Below are 20,705 nucleotides of genomic sequence, written 5' to 3'. Positions count from 1 at the left end.
CATGGACCTCAGTCTCCCACTGAGAGAAAGAAATTTTTTTCTGTTTTTCTGTATTTTACACACCAGTTGGATGTTACCGTCACATGAAGAAGAGAGAACCTGAACAAGATCACGGCTACGAGCTCTAGAGTTAAAAATGAACACACAAACCCCCGGGGAGCCCGACCGCGGACGAGGAATCCAGCCTGGAAAAGCAGGGTGCCCAAAGGGCCACGGGGGGCACCCGGCTTGGCACAGCCCTGGCCCTGCCACCCCTTCCCCAGGCATGTAAGTCTCTTCTTTTATGTTAAAAAAAGAGAGAATATGACAAAAATACAAATGTCCCTAAAAGCGTTGTTATTACTGTAATAGCAGTATTATGACTTCTCTCCAGATTGTCCAAAATCGTCTAAATTGGGGCTGTGGGAGCTGCTGGGAGCCAAAGGTGCCACGGGGGGAGCAGGAAGACTGAGGATGATCTGGCGTCTGCCCGGAGAGCCACCACCGACCCCGTTGTCACCCCTGTGGGGCTCCCAGGTGGGTCTATCCCTGTTTTTGGGGGTCCCAGGGAGCGGGAAGGGCTCTGGCATGTGCATCCCAGGGCTCCGTGGGGATGCTGCTGCTGGCACTGATCCTGCCAGGCTGGCCGTCCCAAGGAATGCCACCAGCCCAGGGAATGTCACCTGCCCTCGATGGGGACAACAGCGCTCGCTCTACCCTTTATCCCCAGGGGTGGGCACGGGGCTCCCGGAGCAGCCCCGGCTGGAAGGGGACCCTGTGGAGCTCCGCATTCCCCCGAGGGGCCCCTTCGAGCCCGGGATGGGGGCCCGCCTTAGGGACCCCCCGCTCCCGCCGAGACCCAAGACGGAGGTAAAGCATCGAACCCGGCTGAAGGCAGTGCACGGAGGAGCCCGCTTTGGATAAGGAACTGTGTCATGGCTTCCGATCCCAGGAAAAGGGGCCGTCCCCTCCCCTCGGTGTCCCCCGCCCGCCCCGGGAGGCTCCAGGGGGGCGCGGTGGGGACGGGGCGGGGCAGGGGGGGCTCCGTGGCTCCGCTGGCGGCTCCGAGAGGTTTTATGGAGCTGAACGGGGAGGGCGGAGGGTCCCTCTTGCACCTGCAGCCTGACCCCCTGAAATGGGGGGGGGGAGGCCGGGGAGGGGCCGAGGGGCTCCGGGAGCGGGGCTGGAAGCACTCGCAGAAGTCCTGCCCGGTGGTGGGAATAGGGATGGGGGGGACATCGCTTCTGGCACCTCCTCGGCCGGGGTGGGGGGCGGCTCCGCACCCCCCACACCCCAGGGAGAGGCGAACGCGGGGGGTCGGGGGGGCTCCGTCCCCGTCCTCCCGCAGGGTTCCCGTGAGCCAGGCCGCTGTCCCGCCGGTCCCTGGCCGGGAGCGCCGCGGGAAGGGGCTGGGAGCTGGGAAGGGGGACCCCGAGCCCGCGGACCGGGGGCGCTCAGGCCTTCAGCTGGTGCCACTGTGCCACTGCCTGCCGCGGGCGGGCGATCATGTCCTTCCAGTGCTTCACCTCGCCGGGACCGCTCTTCCAGGACAGGTAAATCTGCGGGAAACGCATCCCTGGAGCCGCCACGGCCGCTCCATCCCCCGACCCGCCGCTCGGTGCTGATGCCTTCACCCCCAAACTGCTCCAGCCCCGCTTTTCCGGGCTTGGCGCGGAGCCGGGCTATTTTTATCCCTCGATTTTCCATATGGCGCCGTGGAAAAGCGCGTGTGCCAGCTCTCGCTGCTGCTGCTGCCACCTCCGGGAGCCGGTGCCACCGCTCCGGCTCCGCGGATCATCGCCGGAGAGCCGGGATGGAACAGAGCGCGCTGCTAATTATGCGATCAAAAGTGATTAGCGAGCCTCAGGCCATGGCAGGGTTTTAACAGAGAGCGGGATATCATGGACACTGCCTGTCCATGCCTGGAATCCGGGCTCTTGGATGTGTCCACACTGGGGACGCTGCCACCTCCGCCCCTGCCCGGCAGCCCATCGGCGCTGATCCGGGGATTTATTTAATGGATTTATCTCAACTGCTGCGTTTTCCCGGTCCCAGCGCAGCGTTTGGGGATCGCGGGCGGAGATTATGTTGCTCCTTTGTCATCTTTGTGCTAATGATGATTTCATGGATAATTCCGCCACTCCTGTCCCCGGGAGTAATCCATGGGGTGGGATCCATCCCGGTGTGGCTCCCCATGCCCTATCCCTGCTTTTCTGGGAGAACTCCGGCCCTTTTGTGGATGTGACACCCAGCACGAGGGGTCCCCACCGCTCTCCACACTGGAGATGGCACCAGACATTGGCAGCCCCGGGCCTGGCTGTCCCCAGTTCCCACCTCGGAGTCCCCCGGGTGTGTCACCCACCTTGCCGATGACGTCATTGCGGCTCAGCCTGTCCTTGTCCATGACGGTGATGACGATGGTGGTCTCGCGCAGCCGCTCCGTGGGGATGTCGAAGGCGAAGGACTCGTTGAAGACAGGGTTCAGGCACCGCTTCATCACCACCGTCTTCTTCTTCTCCACCCGCTTGTCCTTGTACATCAGCCACACCTTCACGTAGGGATCTGGCGGGAGAGGAGCCGCTCTCAGCCCCAGATGGGAGCCAGGGAATGCCACCCGGGATGGGGGCAGCCGGTGCCGTACCTGAGGTGCCCCCGATGTCCATGGCTTTGAGGTTCCGTGCCTTGATGATGTTCACCACGATGGAATTGGCCGAGGGATTGTAGCACAGCGACAGCAGCAGCTCCCCACGGCTTCCCTGCGGGACACATGCGTTCCCTGAGGACACCCACGCCCCCCAGAGCTCCTCTGTGGGAGCGGGGTGCTGGCATGGGACCCCCCCACTGGAGCAGCCCAAGGGTGGGGTTTGGGAAAGCACGGAAAATCAGGGCAGGAGGAAACAGGGCCACACCCTGTGGGACTTTTTCTGGTCTTGCTGGAGGCAGGAGAAGGAGAAAACTTTCATTTTAGGTCCACCTGAAACAGTCTGGTTTGACCCAAAATGAGACTTTGGGCTACTTAATATAAAATCTGAGAAGACAAAAATCTCCGTCAGATATTGAAACAGAAAATGTCCCTATTGTGATCGGGGTGGTCCTGTTGGGACTCTGCAGGGACAGGGGGTCACCTGCCCTCCCCAGGGGGATGGGAGGGGTCCAGGGCCTTACACTGCCATCACTGCAGGGCTTCAGGTCCTTCCAGAAAGTCTGCATCTGGGTCAGGTCCACCTTGTTGAGCGGGATGGACACCTCTCCGATGGGATCATTGCGGCTGAAGCGGTCGTAATCCAGGACCTGGAGGTACAGCACCCGCTGCACCACCTTCTCGTAGGGGAACCCTGTGCCAGGGAAGGAAAAGCCAGAGGGATGAGGCGCAGTTCCAGGACTGCTCCATCCTTCCTGTCCTGGTGGCAAGACCCTGGCACCAGGCAGAGGATGTGGAGCAGCCCATGGCACAAGGAGCTGCTGCCACATTAATTCCCACTTTTGCGCCCACCCATGGAGCCTTCCAAACCTTCCCCCACATCCTCTTTATAGGATGCACATCCAGCCTGGCCTCGGTGGCTTGGCCAACCCATTGCATCACCAATAGCCACCACACTGGTTGCTTGAGCTGAGCTGAACCCCAGGAGGATCCCACGAGGCTCTGCTCCCACCCTGATCCCCTCCAGTCCATCCCAATCCATACCTTCGAAGAGGAAGGTTTCATTCCAGTGCGGGTTGAGGTTCTTCCTCTTGACCTTGGTCTCCAGTTTGTGCTTCTTGTCGGGGAGCAGGTAGATCTTGACGAAGGGGTCGCTGGTGCCGCTGAAGTCCTTGGCCGGCAGCTCCTGCGCCTTCATGATCTTCACGGTCAGGGTGGACTCCTGGAAGTTGTAGCCGACGCTGAACTGGATGCGGCCCAGGTTCTCCCGGCTGACGCCTTCATGGCCCTCATCATCCTCGGAGCCCGGGGAGAGCTGCGGGAGGGGGAAAGAGGAAGGGGGGTGAGCTCCGCACCGAGGGCTGGCGGGGACCCGACCCCCATCCCCCCGACCCCAGCCCCGCCAGTTGTCAGGGGACATCAGCCTCTCCCCGGCTTCCTGCTGCCCCCACCGCCTCCGACGCCTCCTGGCTCGGCGCCACTCGTCCCGTGGAACAGGAGCTCCAATTAGCCAAATTCCTCCTGACAGCGCATCCCTCACGTGTCCGGCACGACTCGCTCCCTCGTGCCAGCCCGGGGGACACGTCCGCGGCGCGCCGGCTCAGCCGACAGGGACTTGGCACAGCGTGCAGGGATGTGCCAGAGGGCTTGTGGATGGCACAGGGAAGAGCTGGGAGGGTTGGACACCGACCATGGAGACCCCCAAACCTGGCGCACCCCACCCACCCACCATGAGCATCTCGCTGGTCAGGGAGTTGACCAGGTCGGAGACGGAGGAGTGTGGCTCCGTCTTGCGGTCGGACTCATCGTGCGGCGGCTGCCCTGGCGCCGGTGCCGCGTTCCCAGCCTTCCCACCGGCCGGCAACCTGCAGGAAGAGAGGCCTTGGAGGAGAGGGGCCGGGAGCCGAGGGCGAGACAGCGAAGGGCTTCCCGGGCGCCCTCTCCCAGCGGATACTGAGCCCAGGCTGTGCCGGACGCTGCCGGGACACACGGCGGCTGCAGCCCACCAGCATCCTGGCCCTGATCCTGGAGCCAGCTGGTGGCCTGGCACCCTTAGGGCATGGCAGCAAGTCCCCCTGGCCACGTCCCACGGCGATGGCAGGGACAGCACGGTCCCCACAGCATCCATGGCTCTGGCTGCTCCTCACACACCGCACCCCCTTATCCCGGTGGGCGCCAGGCACCCACGGGTGCTCCAGGTGGGTTCACTGTCCCCTGCCCCACTTTCCTGTGGCTGAGACACCCCTGGGGTCACTGTCCTGGCTGTCCCCACACACGGTGGCTCCCGGACATGGTGCCGGGCAGGGTGGGCAGCCGGGAGCGGCAGGAGGCAAGACGGACAGAGCAGGGATGGAGACGGGCTGGAATGCACCTAGGCCACACTGCCACGAGGCACGGGGACAACGGGACACAGGCACGTGGCGGAGGGGACAGGCATCCCGGGATGCTCCCACCCCCCTGCCACGGCTCCTGTCCGAGCTGGGACACAGTGAAAAACCACCAGACGGACCGAGAGGCGCAGGGACACACGGGAAGCCACAACATGCCACGGACACGCGCCACCACACCAAGCACACGCAGGCACACAGGGAGGGGACATGGGGGGGCGATGGGGACACCCACACGCACACACGGGATAGCACCCAGGAAGGACCGGAGAGGCCAAGACAGCTGGGGAGGCAAAATTAGGTTAAAACCAGGGAAAATGAAGGCGGAGGAGCCGGCAGTGGGGCCGCTGCACGAGGAGGCGCCGGTGGAGCCGGGAATGCCGGTGGAGGTCACGGATAGCGGGAGAGAGAGCGGGAGAGAGCAAAAGAAAGGAGGAGCAGCGTCGTCCAGCGCCGGCCTGCCGGGAGGGAATGGGAGAGAGGAGCAGGGGCGGATGGACGGACAGACGGAGTCACCGGGACAGGAGACACGCCGAGGAGCCGGGCTGGAGCCGCCGGGGACAGGCTGGAAGGAAGAAGCTGCGAAACAGGGATGGAGGAGATGTTTTGAGGAAGAAGAGCGGGTGGTCGGCAGCGTCGGTGGGCGGGAGAGAGCCGAGGCTGCCGGAGCGGGTCCCCTCCGCCGGCCGATCCCGCCGCGTCCTGCGGAGCCCAGGGAACGAGGAGCGGAAGGGATGGAGGTGGGGAATGCCATGCATGTGCTGGGATGGGGTTTCGGAGCAGGGAGCTGCGACAAGCGGGGAGCGGGGTCTTTGCGGCACAGCCACCCACCCGCCGTGTCCCACGTCCCCGTCCCCTCGGCACGGGGCAGCCGGCGGCCAGCACGGGCTGCCGGTGCTCCCGGCGGGGACCGGCTGCGCAGCGCGACGCCGGGGAGGGAAGTGCTAAAAGATGGAGCGAAACCAAGCGGAGCAGGGTAAAAATAGCCGGCGGGCGAGAACGGTGCCAGTTCATCCGCACGCCGAGCACACGGGGAGGCAGCGCCCGCTGGCTTCACACCTCCTCCCCGCTCCGGAGGGGATGAACACCCGCTCCCGCCGGCGCACGGACCCTCTGCCTCTGCCAGCCAGCGCCGGTGGCCGCGCCCGGGCGCCGGGGCAGGGGCTGGATGCGCTGCCGAGCCTGCGGCACGCCGGGAATGCGGGGAGCAGCCGGAGGCGAGGGGCTGTGCCGTGCTGGAGGATAACGGGGGGTACGACGTCCTCTCCCCGGCCTGTGGCGATCTCTCTGCCCCCCTGCCACCGCAGCGGTGTCCCCGGGTCCCCAGGGGAGCTGCCCATCCCGCCGGGATGGAGGTGGCAGCGGGGTGTCAGCATGGGACAGCTCAGCCCATGCGGCATCACGTGGGGGGTACCCCCCGTGTCCCCCGGTCCCTGAGCGTGTCCCCCAGCCCCCACCCCCGCATGCAGCCAGGGCCGGAAAGGGCAGGAGGGGGAGGAAGGAGGGAGGAGGGAGGAGGTAGGGATGGGGGTGCTCTCGGTGCCGCTGCTCCGGAGGCAGAACCGCGGGTGCCGGTGCCGGGGAGAGCTCAGACGTGCCGGTGCCCGCTGGGCCACCCTGTGCCGCTCCAACCTTCGCGCTCCACGAGGCCAGCCTCCTCCTCCTCCTCCTCCTCCACCCTGGGTGAGGCCCTCGTCTCCTCCTCCTGCGGGACTGGCCTCGTCCTCGCTCATACCTCTTGTCCCCCTGAGCGTTCGCCTGGTTCGGCTGCGTCCCAGCGGGTTGCAGGTCGGGAATATTGGCAAAGTCATCTTGCTCTGAGAGTCCCAAAACCAGGGATAACACCACCATCCGGCCTTCCCTGCCCGGGCGGCCCCGCCGGCAGCGGGAGAGAGAGAGAAAGAGAGAGGAGAACACAGCGTCAGGCAGGGAACCGGCAGGAACCGGCGGCGTCCCGCGGACCCCCGGCGGCGAGGGGACCCCGGCTCTCCCCGCCGGCTCCTGCGAGGTGACAATGGCCGGGATAGGGCGCACAGGGCTGTGGGGAGAAAGGAGCCAGGCACGCGTGGATACCCGCGCTGTCCCTCTCCTCCACCGGTCCGGGCAGGGAGGATACCAAAATCCTGATGAAGGGGGAAAAAGGTGCCTGGAGGGGCTGGGAATGAGGGAGAGTGTGACAGGAGTGAGGTGCCAGCATCATTCCATGGAGGAAGGGATTGGCGGTGCCATGGCCAAGGCTCTTTGCCCTCTCCGTGTCCTCGCCCGGGTCTGTAGCCGCCTTTACCCCGCGGCGCCGGGGAGGGTGAACAGGGTGAAGAGCGAAAGAAAAATCGATGGATCGGGAAAGAGGCGGTGGGAAATGACAGCGGCTCCTCCGCTGGGAAGCGGAGCTGACTCGGCACGTCTGGGCTCTGCGGCTGCTCCCTCTCCGCCAAGTCAGGCTGGAACCAGCACCGGCGCTGGGTAAACAGGGAGAACGTGACCCTCGGGATGGCTGGTGAGCCGCAGCTCCACGTCAGGAAGCCAGGAAATGGAGCTGGGAGGAACCTGGGAGAGGGTAGAGCGGAGAGGGGCTCATGGGCAGTGCACCCCAGGGTGCAGGACACAGAGGTTCAACCCTCTCGCCAGAGCAGGAAGGGGGTGGGATGGGCACCCAAATTTGTGTCCTTCATCTAATCCTGATGCAGGAAGAGCTGTGTCAACTCATGGAAGGGCAGGGTCAGTCCTGCGTCCCCCTCCAAGTGCCACCAGCCTGCAGAAGGCAAAGCTGGAACCTCAGCATTCCCTTTTCCAGGGTGCCAGGGGGCAAACAGCAGCCAGGGAGGAGCTGGAGAATCCAAGGGAAGATGGAGCCGGGGGGCCCAGCTCTGCAGTGGAGGGACAATGTCATGTGCCGAGATACGGTGACAGCACGGCAGTCGGATTAGTCCCCGGGGTTTGATGCTGGAAATACAGCGCTGATGGAGGAGATGGGGTTAAGGCGGATTAAAGATCCCACGGCTCCTCCAGCTGGGAATGATACCGGGGCCCGACTCACGGTCACCCCGGCACGGGAGACTCTGCCACCCGCACCATGACCAGTTTAGGATAACATCACTCCCTGGGGGCCCCGCTGGTGGCCGTCCCTGGGGATGGAAGGGGACGGCCAGGGACACCTCAAAGCACACTGGGGAAGTGCATGAGCCCCTTCCCTGAGCCCCCCCCGTGAGCCGGGGGGGACACGGACCTTCCCGCAGGCCATGGGCAGCACGTCCCCAAGGGAGAGACAGATGAGCGGCCGCGCCGGGGCAAGTGAAGGAGAGGAGAGAGGGAGGGAGAGGGGTCTAGAGAGGGATGAGCAGAGGGATAGAGCAGAGCAGAGAGGGATGGAGAGGGATAGAGAGAGCAAAGGAGCAGAGGGATAGAGCACATGAGCTGGTCATGGAAAGTGATGGAGCAGAGAGAGCAAAGGAAGGGAAAGGATGGAGAGAGGAATGGAGGGGAGAGAAGAATGCAGAGGGCAGTGATGGCAAACGCACACTTACAGGAAGGACTTCATGTCCAAGCCGCGGTTGCGGATTTGCCCCACCACGTGGTCCCAGCTGCCGGGGTTGGAGCGGCTCCTGCCCCCGGCCATCCGTTGCTTGGAGCCGGCGGCGGTGCCCTGGCGCGCCGGGCCGCCGCGGGAGCCCCGGGAGCTGGCGGCGGCGGCGGCGGAGGAGCCGCTGTGGGCCTGGAGGTGGCCCAGGCTCTGGCTGGTGGTGGGCTGGCTGTGGTTGGCGCGCTGGTGCTGGCTCAGGGGCTGCTGCAGACTTTGCTGGCGCACGAGCGTGCGGGGCCTCTGGAATTTGGGATCGCCTGCTGAGGTGGGGATATACTCAAGGGTAGTGGCTGTGGACAGGGTGGAGTCCTCGAAACTTAGGGAGAGGAAGGGCAGAGGAGAGGAGAGAAAGGAGAAGAAGGTGAAGGGGCAAAATTGGAGGAAGGAAAAGAAGAGAGTTAGAGAGAAGATGCCCCAGCGCAGGGAGCGCTCCGGCGGGAGCCAGCGGGGGCAGCGCCCGGATCCTCCGCCTCTCGCCCGCGGCTCGGCCCTGCCGGCGGCACGGGGGGCTCGGGCCGCCACCATCCTGCCTCCCGGGGGGCTCGCCAGGGCCGGATGCCCACCCGCTCCCGCGGCCGCCGCTCCGCCAGCGCCTTCCCAGCACGCCGGCCGACCTGCTCTGCGGGATAATTAGGCTGCTGCGTGGAGGCAAATCCCGTGGCGCCCGCTCACGTGCTGCCAGCCAGCCCATCCCAGCGTCCCAGTCCCTCCCAGTCCAGCCCAGCACCCAGCAGCGGCGCCGCGGGGGCTCGGCCTCCCGTCCCCTCCGTGCTGGACGCTGCGGGAGGGGGGAATCCGAACCCCCGTGGTGGTGACATTCCAGCGAGGCGTCCCCAGGGCCAAGCCAGGCTCCAACCGGGATGGGAGATCATGGGATTGGAGGGAGGGATACGGACGCAGCTCTGCTGGGACACAGAGAGCGGAGCAGCGTGGCCCGGGGCGGACGGGCTTCGTGTGGGCGGCGGAGCGAGGAGAGCAGCGGGATGCCCCAAGGAAGCGGCGCTGGCCATGCAGCACATGCGTGGCACAGCCCATGCAGCCGCACTGGATTGTCCATGGGAAGCTCGTGGCCACGAGGTCAGGGGAGGAATTTCCTCCCGGGACCCCCGCCCGGCATAGAGGAGTGGCTTTGAGCGGCAGCCACCGACCCTGTCCCCGTCCCGGCGCTGCCGCTGGGACCACGGGGCAAAGCTGTGCCATCGTGCAATGCCAGCAGCGGGGACACAGAAGTAGCGGGGAGGGGATAGGCAGCTCCAAAAAAACAAAAAAACAAAACAAAACAAAACAAAAAACCAAAAAAAAAACCAAACAAAAAACCAAACCAAAACAAAAAAGAGGTGAAGAAAGAGCGAAAGGTGGGGAAAAGAGAGAGAAGAGGGAAGGGAGTGGAGAGGAGCAGAGAGCTAGGATGGACGGAGCCCCACGGATGGGGCCAAAGGCACTGCCCGGACGCTGCCGCCCCCCACTCTGCGCCGACGCCGACCTCCTTTCGTTTTCCTATCGAATCCTAAATTAGTTCAATTTACAACCTCTCAGTCACAGAAAACTAAATCTGGCTCCTGTCGGCCCCGCGCCAGCTGGAGGCGCGAGCTCCTCCAGCGCCGTGCCAGGCGGCACCGCGCCCTGCCCGTGCCCGGATGGATCCCCTGGCACCGGCACAGCCGGACCCTCGGCCTGGACCCCCGGGACACCCCCAGCCAAGGGGCTGCTGGAGAACAGGATGCTCCTCCACATGCCCTTAACCCTGTCCTTGTCGCCAGCGCCAGCCCATCCGTCTGTCCGGATTCCCAGCGGGGGGACGGCTGAAGGCAGCGCCGCTCCCGCTTTTCCTCGCCTCTCCCTCCTGATTCCCGGTGCCCAGCTGGAGCGCAGCAGCCTCACGCCGAATGGGCGGTGTCACCGAGCTCTCCCGAAGTGCCGGCGCTGCTGCCGGGACCCCCCGGCTGCCACATCCCAGCGCGGAGAAGCGGAGCAGAGACCGAGAACGCCGGACGGAGCCCACAGCCGGCACACCCCCGTCACCCCCGCCAGAGCCGCGGCGCTGCCAGCAGTGAAAGGTCTCGCCGAGACCCCCACCCCGGCCTGGAGCCCCGCAGAGCCTGCCAGAGCTCGGATTTTCCCTAAATCTGATCAGCCCCGGGCTTTTCCCAGCTTTCCTTGACATCAGGAGGTGGTGCCGGCGCCGGGTCCGGTGGCTGTGCCGGGGTTAAAGGGTGCGCACGGGGGGAAAATGCCGCACATTGTCCCTGATTGTCCCTGAGGGATGGAGCGTGGGACAGCACCTCCTGCCTTTGGGACACCACCGAGGTAGCGCTGCCTGCCCTGAGAAGCCGAGCTGGGAATGCTGAGCCGCTTCCCACCGGGACTGGGCAGGGTGACCTTCAGCGCTGGAAACGCGCTGGGGACAGCGCCCAAAAGTGCTGCTCCTGCCCGGCTGCCTCCTCTGCTGCCCCTGAGCCAAAACACCGCTGGGAGAACGGGAAACGCCTCCTCTCCCTCGGCACGGTGGTCCTGGGGACCTCTCGGTGGCCCCCATCCAAGCGCATCCGCAGCAGGGAGCGGGCGCCCGGGCCCGCCGGCCGTGGCCGTGCCGGACCGTGCCGTGCTCACTCACTTGGACAGGCTGAGCTTCCCTGCGGCCAAGTGGCTCTGCACCGTGTGCCAGCGGCCCCGTGCCGCCTTTCCCGCTCCGGGCTCGCTGTGGGCGGACACGCTGCTCCTCATGCCATCCTCGCCGAGCCGCTGCTTGTCCCCGGGCCGGCCGTCGCGGTCCCCGGACAGCCCGGCGGCGGCCGACGCCGTCAGCTTGGCCCCTGATAACAGAGAGCCACTGGGCCGGGCCGGCGGCCGGACCCCCCCAGACAGACACGAAGGGAGCCGGACGGACACACGGATGGACGTGGAAAACGTGGGGAGCCGTCGGGGAATGAGGGCGGGGGGGGGCGACAGAGCCGGAGGGGGCAGACGGACAAGAGACGGACAGACAGACAGAGAGAGAAAGAGAGACATCAGCACTGCAAAAAAAAGGGGTCCTGGCCGCGGGGTGCGCGGGGGCCTCGGCAAAACATCCAAGAGAAAGGGCGGAGGAGGGAGAGGGGTCGGGAAGGGGGGCCCGCTCGCCGGCAGCCCAGCCCCGGGGGGACCTGTCCCCGTACCGAGGGGGTGCCCCCAACGCGCAACCCCGTCCTGGAGGGAGATCCCGGCCGGCCCCGGGAATGCGGGAAGGAGGGGTTGCTCGTCTCCATGGGACGGCCCATGGGGTGGCGTGCGGGGAGCTCGGGAGCAGGAGGGGGAGGAGAAGGAGGAGGGAAAGGAGGAGGAAGGGGAGGAGGAAGGCGAGTGGGTGCTGCCCATATACTCACTACACGGAGCATACGCGGTAAGGAGAAACTCACTTGAGGGAAAGGCGCGGATCACCGTACGGAGCGTAAGGAGAAATGTTTAGGATAAACTCCTTGGGAGGGTAGGAGCTCCATTTCTGCTGCACTGTGTTGTCATTGTTATTCCAAAAGTCTCTGTCTAGATCGCTACAGCGGCCGGATTCCGGGGGAGAAAGAAAAGGGAAATACAAGAGAGAGAAGCTGAATTCCTGCGAGAGAGAAGGAAAAGCAGCCCTCCGCCCCCGGAGTGCCAGGATCCTGCGGAGAGAGACGGGGAGCCCACCCCTCAGACACCAACACACACACACACACACACACACGGACACGGACAGAAGGATGGAAGGATGGGAAGAGCTGTGGAGAGAGAGGAGCGGGCGGCTCCACCGGCTGGGAAGGAGAGAAGGACGTGAGGGGTGAGGGAGGTGTTGGCGAGTGCGGTGCCTGCACGGCATTCCCGAATGTGTGTCCATGCGCCCTCGGCACGCGTGTCCGTGTGTCCTCGCCTGCTCAGCAGCCGAGTCCTGGAAGTGCTTGGTTACCCACGACACTGCTTCGTGCTGGAGACCCTCATGGATCCCTTCCCTTGCGGATCCCTTCCCGCAGAACCGGCCTGCTGCTAGCACAGAACCTGCACCTCCTGGCTCTGGGAAGCCACCGGAGCTGTGTGCCAAGGGCTGGGGGGCTCAGCAGCTCCCCGCTGGTGCTGAGAGACTGGAAAAGCCCCCAGTGCCCACCTGCAGCTCCGGGTGGGTCCCGGCTGTATGGAGTGTGCTGGAGTTTGGGAGAGCTGCCTGTGCCATGACATCGGGTGTGATGCGCCTTCCCCTCCATTCCCAGCTCATCCTGGTTAGATTGGAGCAGGCTGGCCAGGTGCCCCTGCATCCCGATAACACCCAGACCAGCCATGGGAGGAAGTTTTCCATAGGCTTATATTCCAGGCAGGAACTTTTTCCCTCCTGGTGTTCCAGCTCCCTCCTCCCTGGAGGCCTGCAGAGGGTGTGGAGAGGCGGTGCTGGATCTGGGATGCCCAGGAGAATCCCCTCGACTTCCAGCCTCCACTCCCTATGCCACGGGATGCTCCAGCTCTGATCTCCTTCCTCCATGGAATGCCCGTGGGATGCAGAGCCACTCCAGCCCTGCTGGGCAGGGCTTGGAATCCACATGCCCAGGCCTGGAGCATCCCTAAGGACACCCCGGCCGATGTTCCCGTGATTCCATCATGCCCACGGCTCAGTGGGATACACAAGGATGCTGGAGACACCCACCAGCTCTCCCAGTCTCCCAGAGCCCCTCTCCCACTGGGAGAAGGGATGGCCACCTCTGTCCTTCCTCTCCCCCCCCATCCTGGCACCTACTTGATGGTTTTCTTTTCGCTACGGCCTCGGCTGGAATCCGGAGTTCCCACAGTCTCCAGGGAGGTCTTGTAACGCTTTCCCTGTGGGAAAGAGAGGGGAGAGGGGTCAGGGGGTGGCAGAGGATCCCCGGAATATCCCAGGGGAAGTTGGGAGCTGCTGCCACTTATGGAATTTGACCTGGTGTTTGCCCTTTCCCTTATGGTCTCCAGGCTCCATCCCATCCATCCAGGCAGCAAAATTCCCGAAGGCTTCATCCTTTGGTCCTTGGGCACTCGTGCCCTGCATCCCCCCAAGGACAGCATGGCCACCACCGTCAGCATCCCATTCCATGGCCTCACTGGGAAGGAGTGGATAATTTTAGGCCTAATTGGGCCTGAATTAATTGAGTTCACCTTTCCCAGCACCAGGGAAGTGCTGCCATAGGATAATGAAGCTGGAGCTGGCTCCAAACTGGGGCTGGTAATCAGGGCACTCCGGCAGGTTCTGAGCGCTGCTCCGACCTAGGGTGGGCTGGAGCCAATTAATGTCAATTATCCAACAATTGGGAGAGAGGATGCTCCATGCAGTGCCAGGCGGATGAGGCGGGATGGGAGCAGTTGCCGGAACAGGATGGGGTGGAGAACCAGCCCTTGTCATCCCACTGGTCCTGGATCTCAGTAGCCAGGCCTGCATCCAGCCTGCCCATGGAACGGGAATGTCTCTCCTTTCTCCTCCTTCCTAGCCTCTTCATATCCACATGGAGCCATCTCCTTGGCTTGCTGGGACACCTGGATCCCAGCACAGCTTGGGCTGGCACTTGGGCAACCATGGGCTAATCCTGCCAGGAGCTGCAGGGGAACGCCTGGACCTCCTGGGATGCCCAAGGGGTAATTCTGCCAGAAGCCGCAGGGATGTTGGATCTCTTTGGATGCTGCGAGGACACACACCTGGACCTCCTTGGATTCACATTGGCTAATCCTGCCAGGAACTGCAGGGATGTTGGATATCCTCGGATGCCCAAGGGCTAATGCAGCCAGGAGCTGCAGGGGAACACCTGGACCTTCTTGGATGCCCATGGGCTAATCCCGCCAGGAGGTGCCTGACCTCGCTGGATGCTCACAGGCCATCCCTGGGAATCATCCCCCAACCCTGCACTCATCCTTGTCCCCGGCTGTGGTGGCTCGGGGCTCCTGAGGACACAGCAGTGGTGGCCGCGTGGGCACGGCCCGGAGCTGGCCCGCTGGGCTTGGCCGTCATTCCCACACAGCCGCTCCAGCTCCGGGTGCTGTCGAGGGCCGGTTGGGATGCGCCTTCCCGGCCAATTTACACTTGTTTGTTCCTCTGCCAGCTCCAGCCTCCTCCTTTCCTGTGCTTTTTACTCTGCCAGCTCTCTCTCCCCATCCCCTGGGTGGCACCTGGAAGGGCCCTTCCCTCCCACCACCCTCCCGCTGCCTCATCGCCATGCGGACCCCCTCTGCCATTCCCAAGGGAATGCTGCCTTCCCACGGCTCGGGGTGGGCATTTCCCTGTCGGGAAGCGCCGCTGCCATCGCAGCACTTGACCCAGATTCGATTCCGATGGTGAAGGAAACGTGGCCGAGCACGTCCTGCTCCCGGGAGAGGAGCAGCAGGAGGAGGAAGGATGCGGGGCGGCAGGGAGCGCAGTCCCAAGCCCCCGGTGGGAATCGGGTTGGGAAGCAGGGATGCACAGCGGGCGGCAGGGATGGCTCACGGCGCCGGGCGCTGCCAGGGACGGGCTGGCTGCCTTCCCACGGGGCTTTTCCAGGCAGGAGCGTGCCCAGCAGGACAGGGGCCAGCTCGTTCCGGCTCGTCACCAATATATATCCATATATTTGGAAACTTCCCTTTGTGCCACACAAACAGTTTCGCCCAAACATTTCATTAGCACGTCCGGAAAAGCCCAAATAAAAGCTGCAGCCGGCAGCTCCGGGGAGCTGCCTCCGCTTGGCTGCTGCCCTGGAAGCGGGAATTGCCCCCTGGCCGGCGGCACGGGGGGCACGCCGGGATGTCGGGAAGGCGGGAGGGAAGCTGGACACTCACCATTTTCCGCTGGCACCACTGGCAGATCCCGCAGAGGACGATGGTGACGCTAAGGCTGACGGTGATGATGGCTGAGACCAGGAGGACGTCGCGGGAGGGGGTCCCTGCGGGGAGCACAGCACAAAGTGGGGGAGTCAGACCTAAATCCTGGGGTTTCCCTGGCGTGCGCCCGGGTACAGGGAAGGAAAACATAGGAAATGTGGTCCAGCAGGCTCCAGCCCCATTGTGCAGTGTCCCGTCACGGTGGCCACTCCCTTGGCTTCTGGGCTCCCAGTGAGTGTGTCCTGGGGGGAATCCGGCCCCGAGAGCTTCCCGGGAGCTCAGGTTGGAGCTTTAATCCCCACTGGCACCCTGGGAGCGCTGGCATGGCCGGCAAAGACCAGGGCTGCCGCTTTGTAAGCCAGTCCCACACGGATTCACCCCAAACGGCAGCGCAGACCCGCTCCTCCCCAGCCTGGCTGTGGGGGCGACCTTGGGGACCCCAAAAATGTCGGAAGGAGACTCATCAACCTCATCCAGCACTTCTGCTCGCGTCCGTGCTCCCAGCGTGCAGAATGACCACTGTGGGATGAGAACACGGACCCAAGGTGGCTCAGAGGGGTCCAGTGGGACCCCAGACCGGCTCACCTTTGTCTCCAGGCAGGACCCCCGGCACAGCATCCCTGTGGATGCTCCGCATCCCGCCGTGCCCGCTGGGATGGGATTGTCCGTGGTGGGAGCCCCAGCTGGCGGCGGGAGGCGGCGAGGCCGGAGCAGCGCCGGGAGCGGTGCTGCAGTATAAATATTAAACAATAAATGTTAATAATTAATTCGCCCGCAGACCTTGTTATTGTAACGAAATTTCCCGGCGGCTCCGAGGCCGGGGTGAGTCAGAGTGGACCGGGAGGGGGGGATCAGGGCTCTGGAATCTCCCCCGGCACGTGCCGAGGCACCCACGGCTCCCACATCCCCGCTGGAATCAGACGAGGAAAAGGGATGGTGACCATGAAGGGGTGATTTATAAAAATTCCTTGAGGAGATGAGGGTGGGATGTGATGGGGGTGGTTTTGGGGACAGGTCCCCCCTGCAGCACCCGCGCTCTCTCCATCCAAAGGCAGCTCTCGGATCACGAGGAGCCTGTGTATAAAACTCACATAGCAACTGTTGCCTAGGAGGGAATTTGGGACCAGCCCTTAATTTCCAACATTTATAAACCCCGGCTGGATAAGCTGCCGGGGGAATGGGAAGCAGCCCCACCGGAGAGCGCCGGGCACCCCTCCTCGCCTGGGAGCCCGACCAGTTCAAGTGGCACCGGGGCTTACTGGGCGGACTGGGAATTGGGATGAGCCCTCCTCGTCCCCACGCTCGGTGCTCCCTGCGCCAGCTTGGGAACACTGTGACCCCTCTGGCTTAGCCCGGAGCTCCAACAGATCCTTCGGTCCTTGCGGAGTCAAGTTCATCCTCAAATTAATCTGGAGAGAAGGAATCAAAGGAGAAGGCGAGGGAAGGGGTGGGCACCACGGCCGTGGCAGTGTCCGGAGAGGGACATCAGTGAGCGCCGGTTCCCGGGGCCAGATTCCCCTTGCCAAGGTGCCACCGCACCCCCAAACCTGGTGTCACCCCATGATCCTGATGGATTCACCAGCGGGATCCTGCCTGGGGGGCTCCAGGGGGGTGTCCCTCTGTACGGGGTGGGTTCTGCCCTCCCCGGTGGGATCACGCCGTGTCCCCAGGACGGGGGGGAGCCATTCCGGCCCCGAGGCTGCGCCGCCCTCAGCATGACTTAAATGACTCGTTTTCCAGGCAATTAGCACTCGGTTAATTAAAGACTCGGAGCCGCTCGGAGTTCCTGGCGCGTCCCCAACCCTGGGGCGCGGTGTGGGGGTCCCTGTGCCGGTTGGGATGCGCGGCACGGGATGCCCTGGGGCCGGTGGATCCAGGGGGGACGCGGGGAGCTGCGTGACACCGGGACACAGCCCCGGGGGCGGGTGACAAGGTGAAAACGCGACGCTTGTTTACGCCGCCGCTGGCCCTCCTTCCCTGCCGCTCTCCATAAATCTCCGCTGCTGCCAGCGCGGATCCAGGCGGGAGCGTGGAGGCGGGAGGGGTGAGACTTGAGGGTCCGCGGCCCTGGGGTCCCTGTGGCCATGTCCCAAATCCCGGAAGCCCTTCGCTGGTCCTGCCTCATCCCAAGGGCACAGTGAGGGGGGCCCACGAGGCGCAGACCCCACCTCCCTCCTTGGAGGGATCGAGGTCCCAATCCCGTCCCACGTGCTGGCAGAGTAGGGGATGCTGCGGAGGCTGGGAAGGGGGTGGAACATCCCTGCGGCTCTTTCATCAGGATTCAATGCCACTTGACGGGCTATAATTCCACTTTTCCAGGCCGTTATTGATGAGAGGATTACCTGCCTCCTTAGCGCCGCATCTCTCCAGCGTGGGATTTGTGCGGTGCTGCGTGAGCCAGGGAAGAGGGTCCCTGTTTCAGGGGGAGAGGGCTCTGGAGCCAGGCAGAGGGTCCTCATGTCAGGGGAGAGGGTCCTTGTGCCAGTGGAGAGAGTTCTGGATTCAGAGGAAGGGTCTCCATGGCAGATCTAGCACAAGCTGGGAACCTGCTGCACCCTTCACAGTGCCCACTTTGGAGTGGGAGACCGGCAATGTTTAGGAGACAGGGATGCAGTCACGTGCCTATCCTGCTTTATCCGCCTCTCCTCAGGATTAGCTGCCTCTGGAGCACGAGCGAGCTCCGGCCTTTGTGGATGTGAGGAAACACTTCAAACCCGACCCCGGCACAAGGAGAGGCACGGAGATCCAAGAGGGATTAGTCCTCTCCAGCAGCGTGGGAGCCGGAGATCCGGCAAGATGCGCCCGAAGCAGGGAGGAGCTGCCGGTGCTGACAGATCTGACCCACGGCTCAGCTCTGGCATGTGCAGGAGTGATGGAGGTGGGAGCCATGGCACAGCCCATTCCAGGGACACCCAGAAGTGTCCCTGGGCATCCTGGTGGCCCTGGACATCCCAGTGAGCCTGTGCATCTTGATGGTCTTGGGCATCCCAGTGAGCCTGCACATCCCAGCATTCCTGTGCTTCCTGGTGGACCTGGACATCCCAGTGATCCTGTGGATCCTGGTGATCCTGTGCATCCCAGTGGCCCTGTGCATCCTGGTGGCCCTGGCACCTTGGTGTCCCTGTGCATCCCAGTGTCCCTGTGCACCCCAGCAGCCTTGGACACCTTGGTGGCTTTGTGGTGCTGGTGGCCCTGTGCACACTCAGCTCCAGGACAGGCATCGCTCGAGCCCAGCGCAGTGAGACCTTCAGGCTCATGGGCAGCTCCACCCATTTTCCTCCCAATTCCCTGTTTCCCTGTGACTATCCCAGGATTCAGACCCATCCCACAGCTCAGCCATCAGCTCCAGCCAACACCCATGGCCCTGGAGCAATGCTGGGAAGGCAAAGCCCCTGCAAGGGGCATCTAGGGATGGCTCCAGCTCTCCCAAACGGTAGCTCCTGCACAGGATGGAGAGGCTGGAATCTCCATGGAGTGCCAGAGGCTTTGGATGAGCAAAGGCTTTGGAACAAGCCTCACACTTGTGGCACCACAGCTGTAACCTACCTCTGTGCAGGTGTCCCAGTGAGGACGGCCCTGTCCAGGCTCTCAGGGCCCTATTTTTTAATCCAGACCCTAAAATTCCCAGCTTTTGTGGACACTGCGTCTCCCTGGCAGCTGCTCAGTATCTCAGTCCTATCTCCTGGAGCATCCTCCCACTCACCCTGTTCCAGCGGCAAGATCCATGGATGCCAAGTACCCTGGGGGGAAAATCAAAGCTGTGGGGAGCCCCCCCAGGCCAGGCTCCCACTGAGCTCCCTGGAAATGGTGATCAAAGCCGACATCCACAGCTCCACATGGAGAAACGGCTCCATGTGCCAAGCCACCAAACCGGCAGCGGAAACACGTGCATTCCCGGGAAAAGGGCAGCGGGAGAAGGTGCCAAGCGAGCAGCGCATCCCCCCCCCCAGCATTCCACCGTGCGCCATCATTGTGAGCTGTGGAGCCAGAGCGGGATGTGACGCCGAGCCTGGATGGGCACGGTGGTGCCGGGGTGGAGCTATGGGATGGAAAGGGATAAGGCAGGAATGTGGCGTCGGAGCAGCCCCTCGTGCTGCCAGGGTGGAGGGCCACACGGCTCCGAGCGAGGTGACCACGCTGTCACGCCGGGGCTTCCCAGATGCTGCCTGCCTGGCGCCAGGCCATTAATTCCTCCTCTTCTCATCCTCCCACTCATTTGCTCAATATTTCCCAAACCTCTTATTTTTAGGATGCAGCTGAAAAGCTGTGAATTTGCAGCTTTGGCTCCTGTGCAGGATGCCGGGCACGGGGCAGGGGGAGGCAGGGCAGGACCCCGGTGGGCACAGCAGGAACGTGGAATCCAAGCCCTTGGCACAGGAAGAGGGAGAAGGGATGGGCAAGGAGGGGGATGAGGCTTTGCTGCCATCCCTGGTAACAACCCAGTGGGCATTTCGGGAATGCTGTGAGCCAGGCTTGGCGTGTCACGTGGAAGAGCTGGAGGGCTGGGCCAGCTGGGTCCGGCGGTGCCACCTGCCCACATGCTCCTGTAGATGTGAGGGATCATCGGAAGCCCCACGGCCATCCTGCTGCCCGGCAGGATCCTGGGATGTGCCTCGGGGGAGAGGAGTGGTGCCACAGCTCAGCACCCCGGGCGTGCTCTGGGCGAGAACATCTTCTCTCCATCTGTCTGTCTATATGTGTGTCCCCCTCTCCAACATATCCATCAATCTCTCCATCCATCCATCCATCCATCCATCCATCCATCCATCCATCCATCCATCCATCCATCCATCCCTCGTACACATCTGCCTCTCCATCCAGCCATCTGTCCATCCCCCGGAGCTGTCAATCCGGCTGGCTCTGCCTCCCCCACGCTGGGCTGCTAGTCCTGGGGGGTTTGGGGTGGCAGAGCCTACCAACACTGGCCCCACCACGGGGGGCTGGGGAGAGTGAACACCATCCCAAAATACTGCACAGCTCTGGCTGGATGCTCCCAGAACATCCCCTGTCCCCACCAGCTGCCATGCAGGGATGTGTCCCTCCTGTGGCCCCTCCAGCCCTGACGCCACCAGTCCCCGTTCCGTGGCCACGGTAAGCGGGAGCTGGGGATGGAGGGAGAATTTGGCAAGGGAAGGCGCTCCTTCCCTGGTGCCGGGCTATTTTTGGCTGAGGATTTCCGGAGAGCCGTGTGGTTTCTCTGCCTCGTGGTCCCCACTGCTTCTCTCTTCCCAAGGAGCACCCAGAACCTCCGAGCCCCTTCCGCTCCCGCGGTTTGCATCCATCCCCATCCCCATCCCCATCC

The 20,705-nt window shown here is 63.8% G+C and overlaps 1 protein-coding gene across 1 annotated transcript; it reads right to left on the bottom strand.

The window, feature by feature from the left end:
- Positions 1–33: 33 nt before the first annotated feature.
- On the bottom strand, positions 34–11,195 carry SYT7 (synaptotagmin 7). The gene is made up of 8 exons (XM_033515239.1): positions 8,532–11,195; positions 6,743–6,868; positions 4,350–4,485; positions 3,665–3,935; positions 3,145–3,314; positions 2,621–2,735; positions 2,342–2,541; positions 34–1,538 (listed from the first exon to the last, which is right to left on the bottom strand). Exons 1-8 carry the CDS (start codon positions 9,110–9,112, stop codon positions 1,434–1,436), a joined length of 1,704 nt encoding a protein of 567 aa, XP_033371130.1. The 5' UTR covers positions 9,113–11,195; the 3' UTR covers positions 34–1,433.
- Between the last annotated feature and the right edge of the window lie 9,510 nt (positions 11,196–20,705).

This window comes from Parus major, chromosome 5 (assembly GCF_001522545.3).
Source record: "Parus major isolate Abel chromosome 5, Parus_major1.1, whole genome shotgun sequence".
Taxonomy (NCBI): domain Eukaryota; kingdom Metazoa; phylum Chordata; class Aves; order Passeriformes; family Paridae; genus Parus; species Parus major.
The sequence above is the reverse complement of the archived record's forward strand: the minus strand, read 5'-3'. Positions and strand labels throughout refer to the sequence as shown.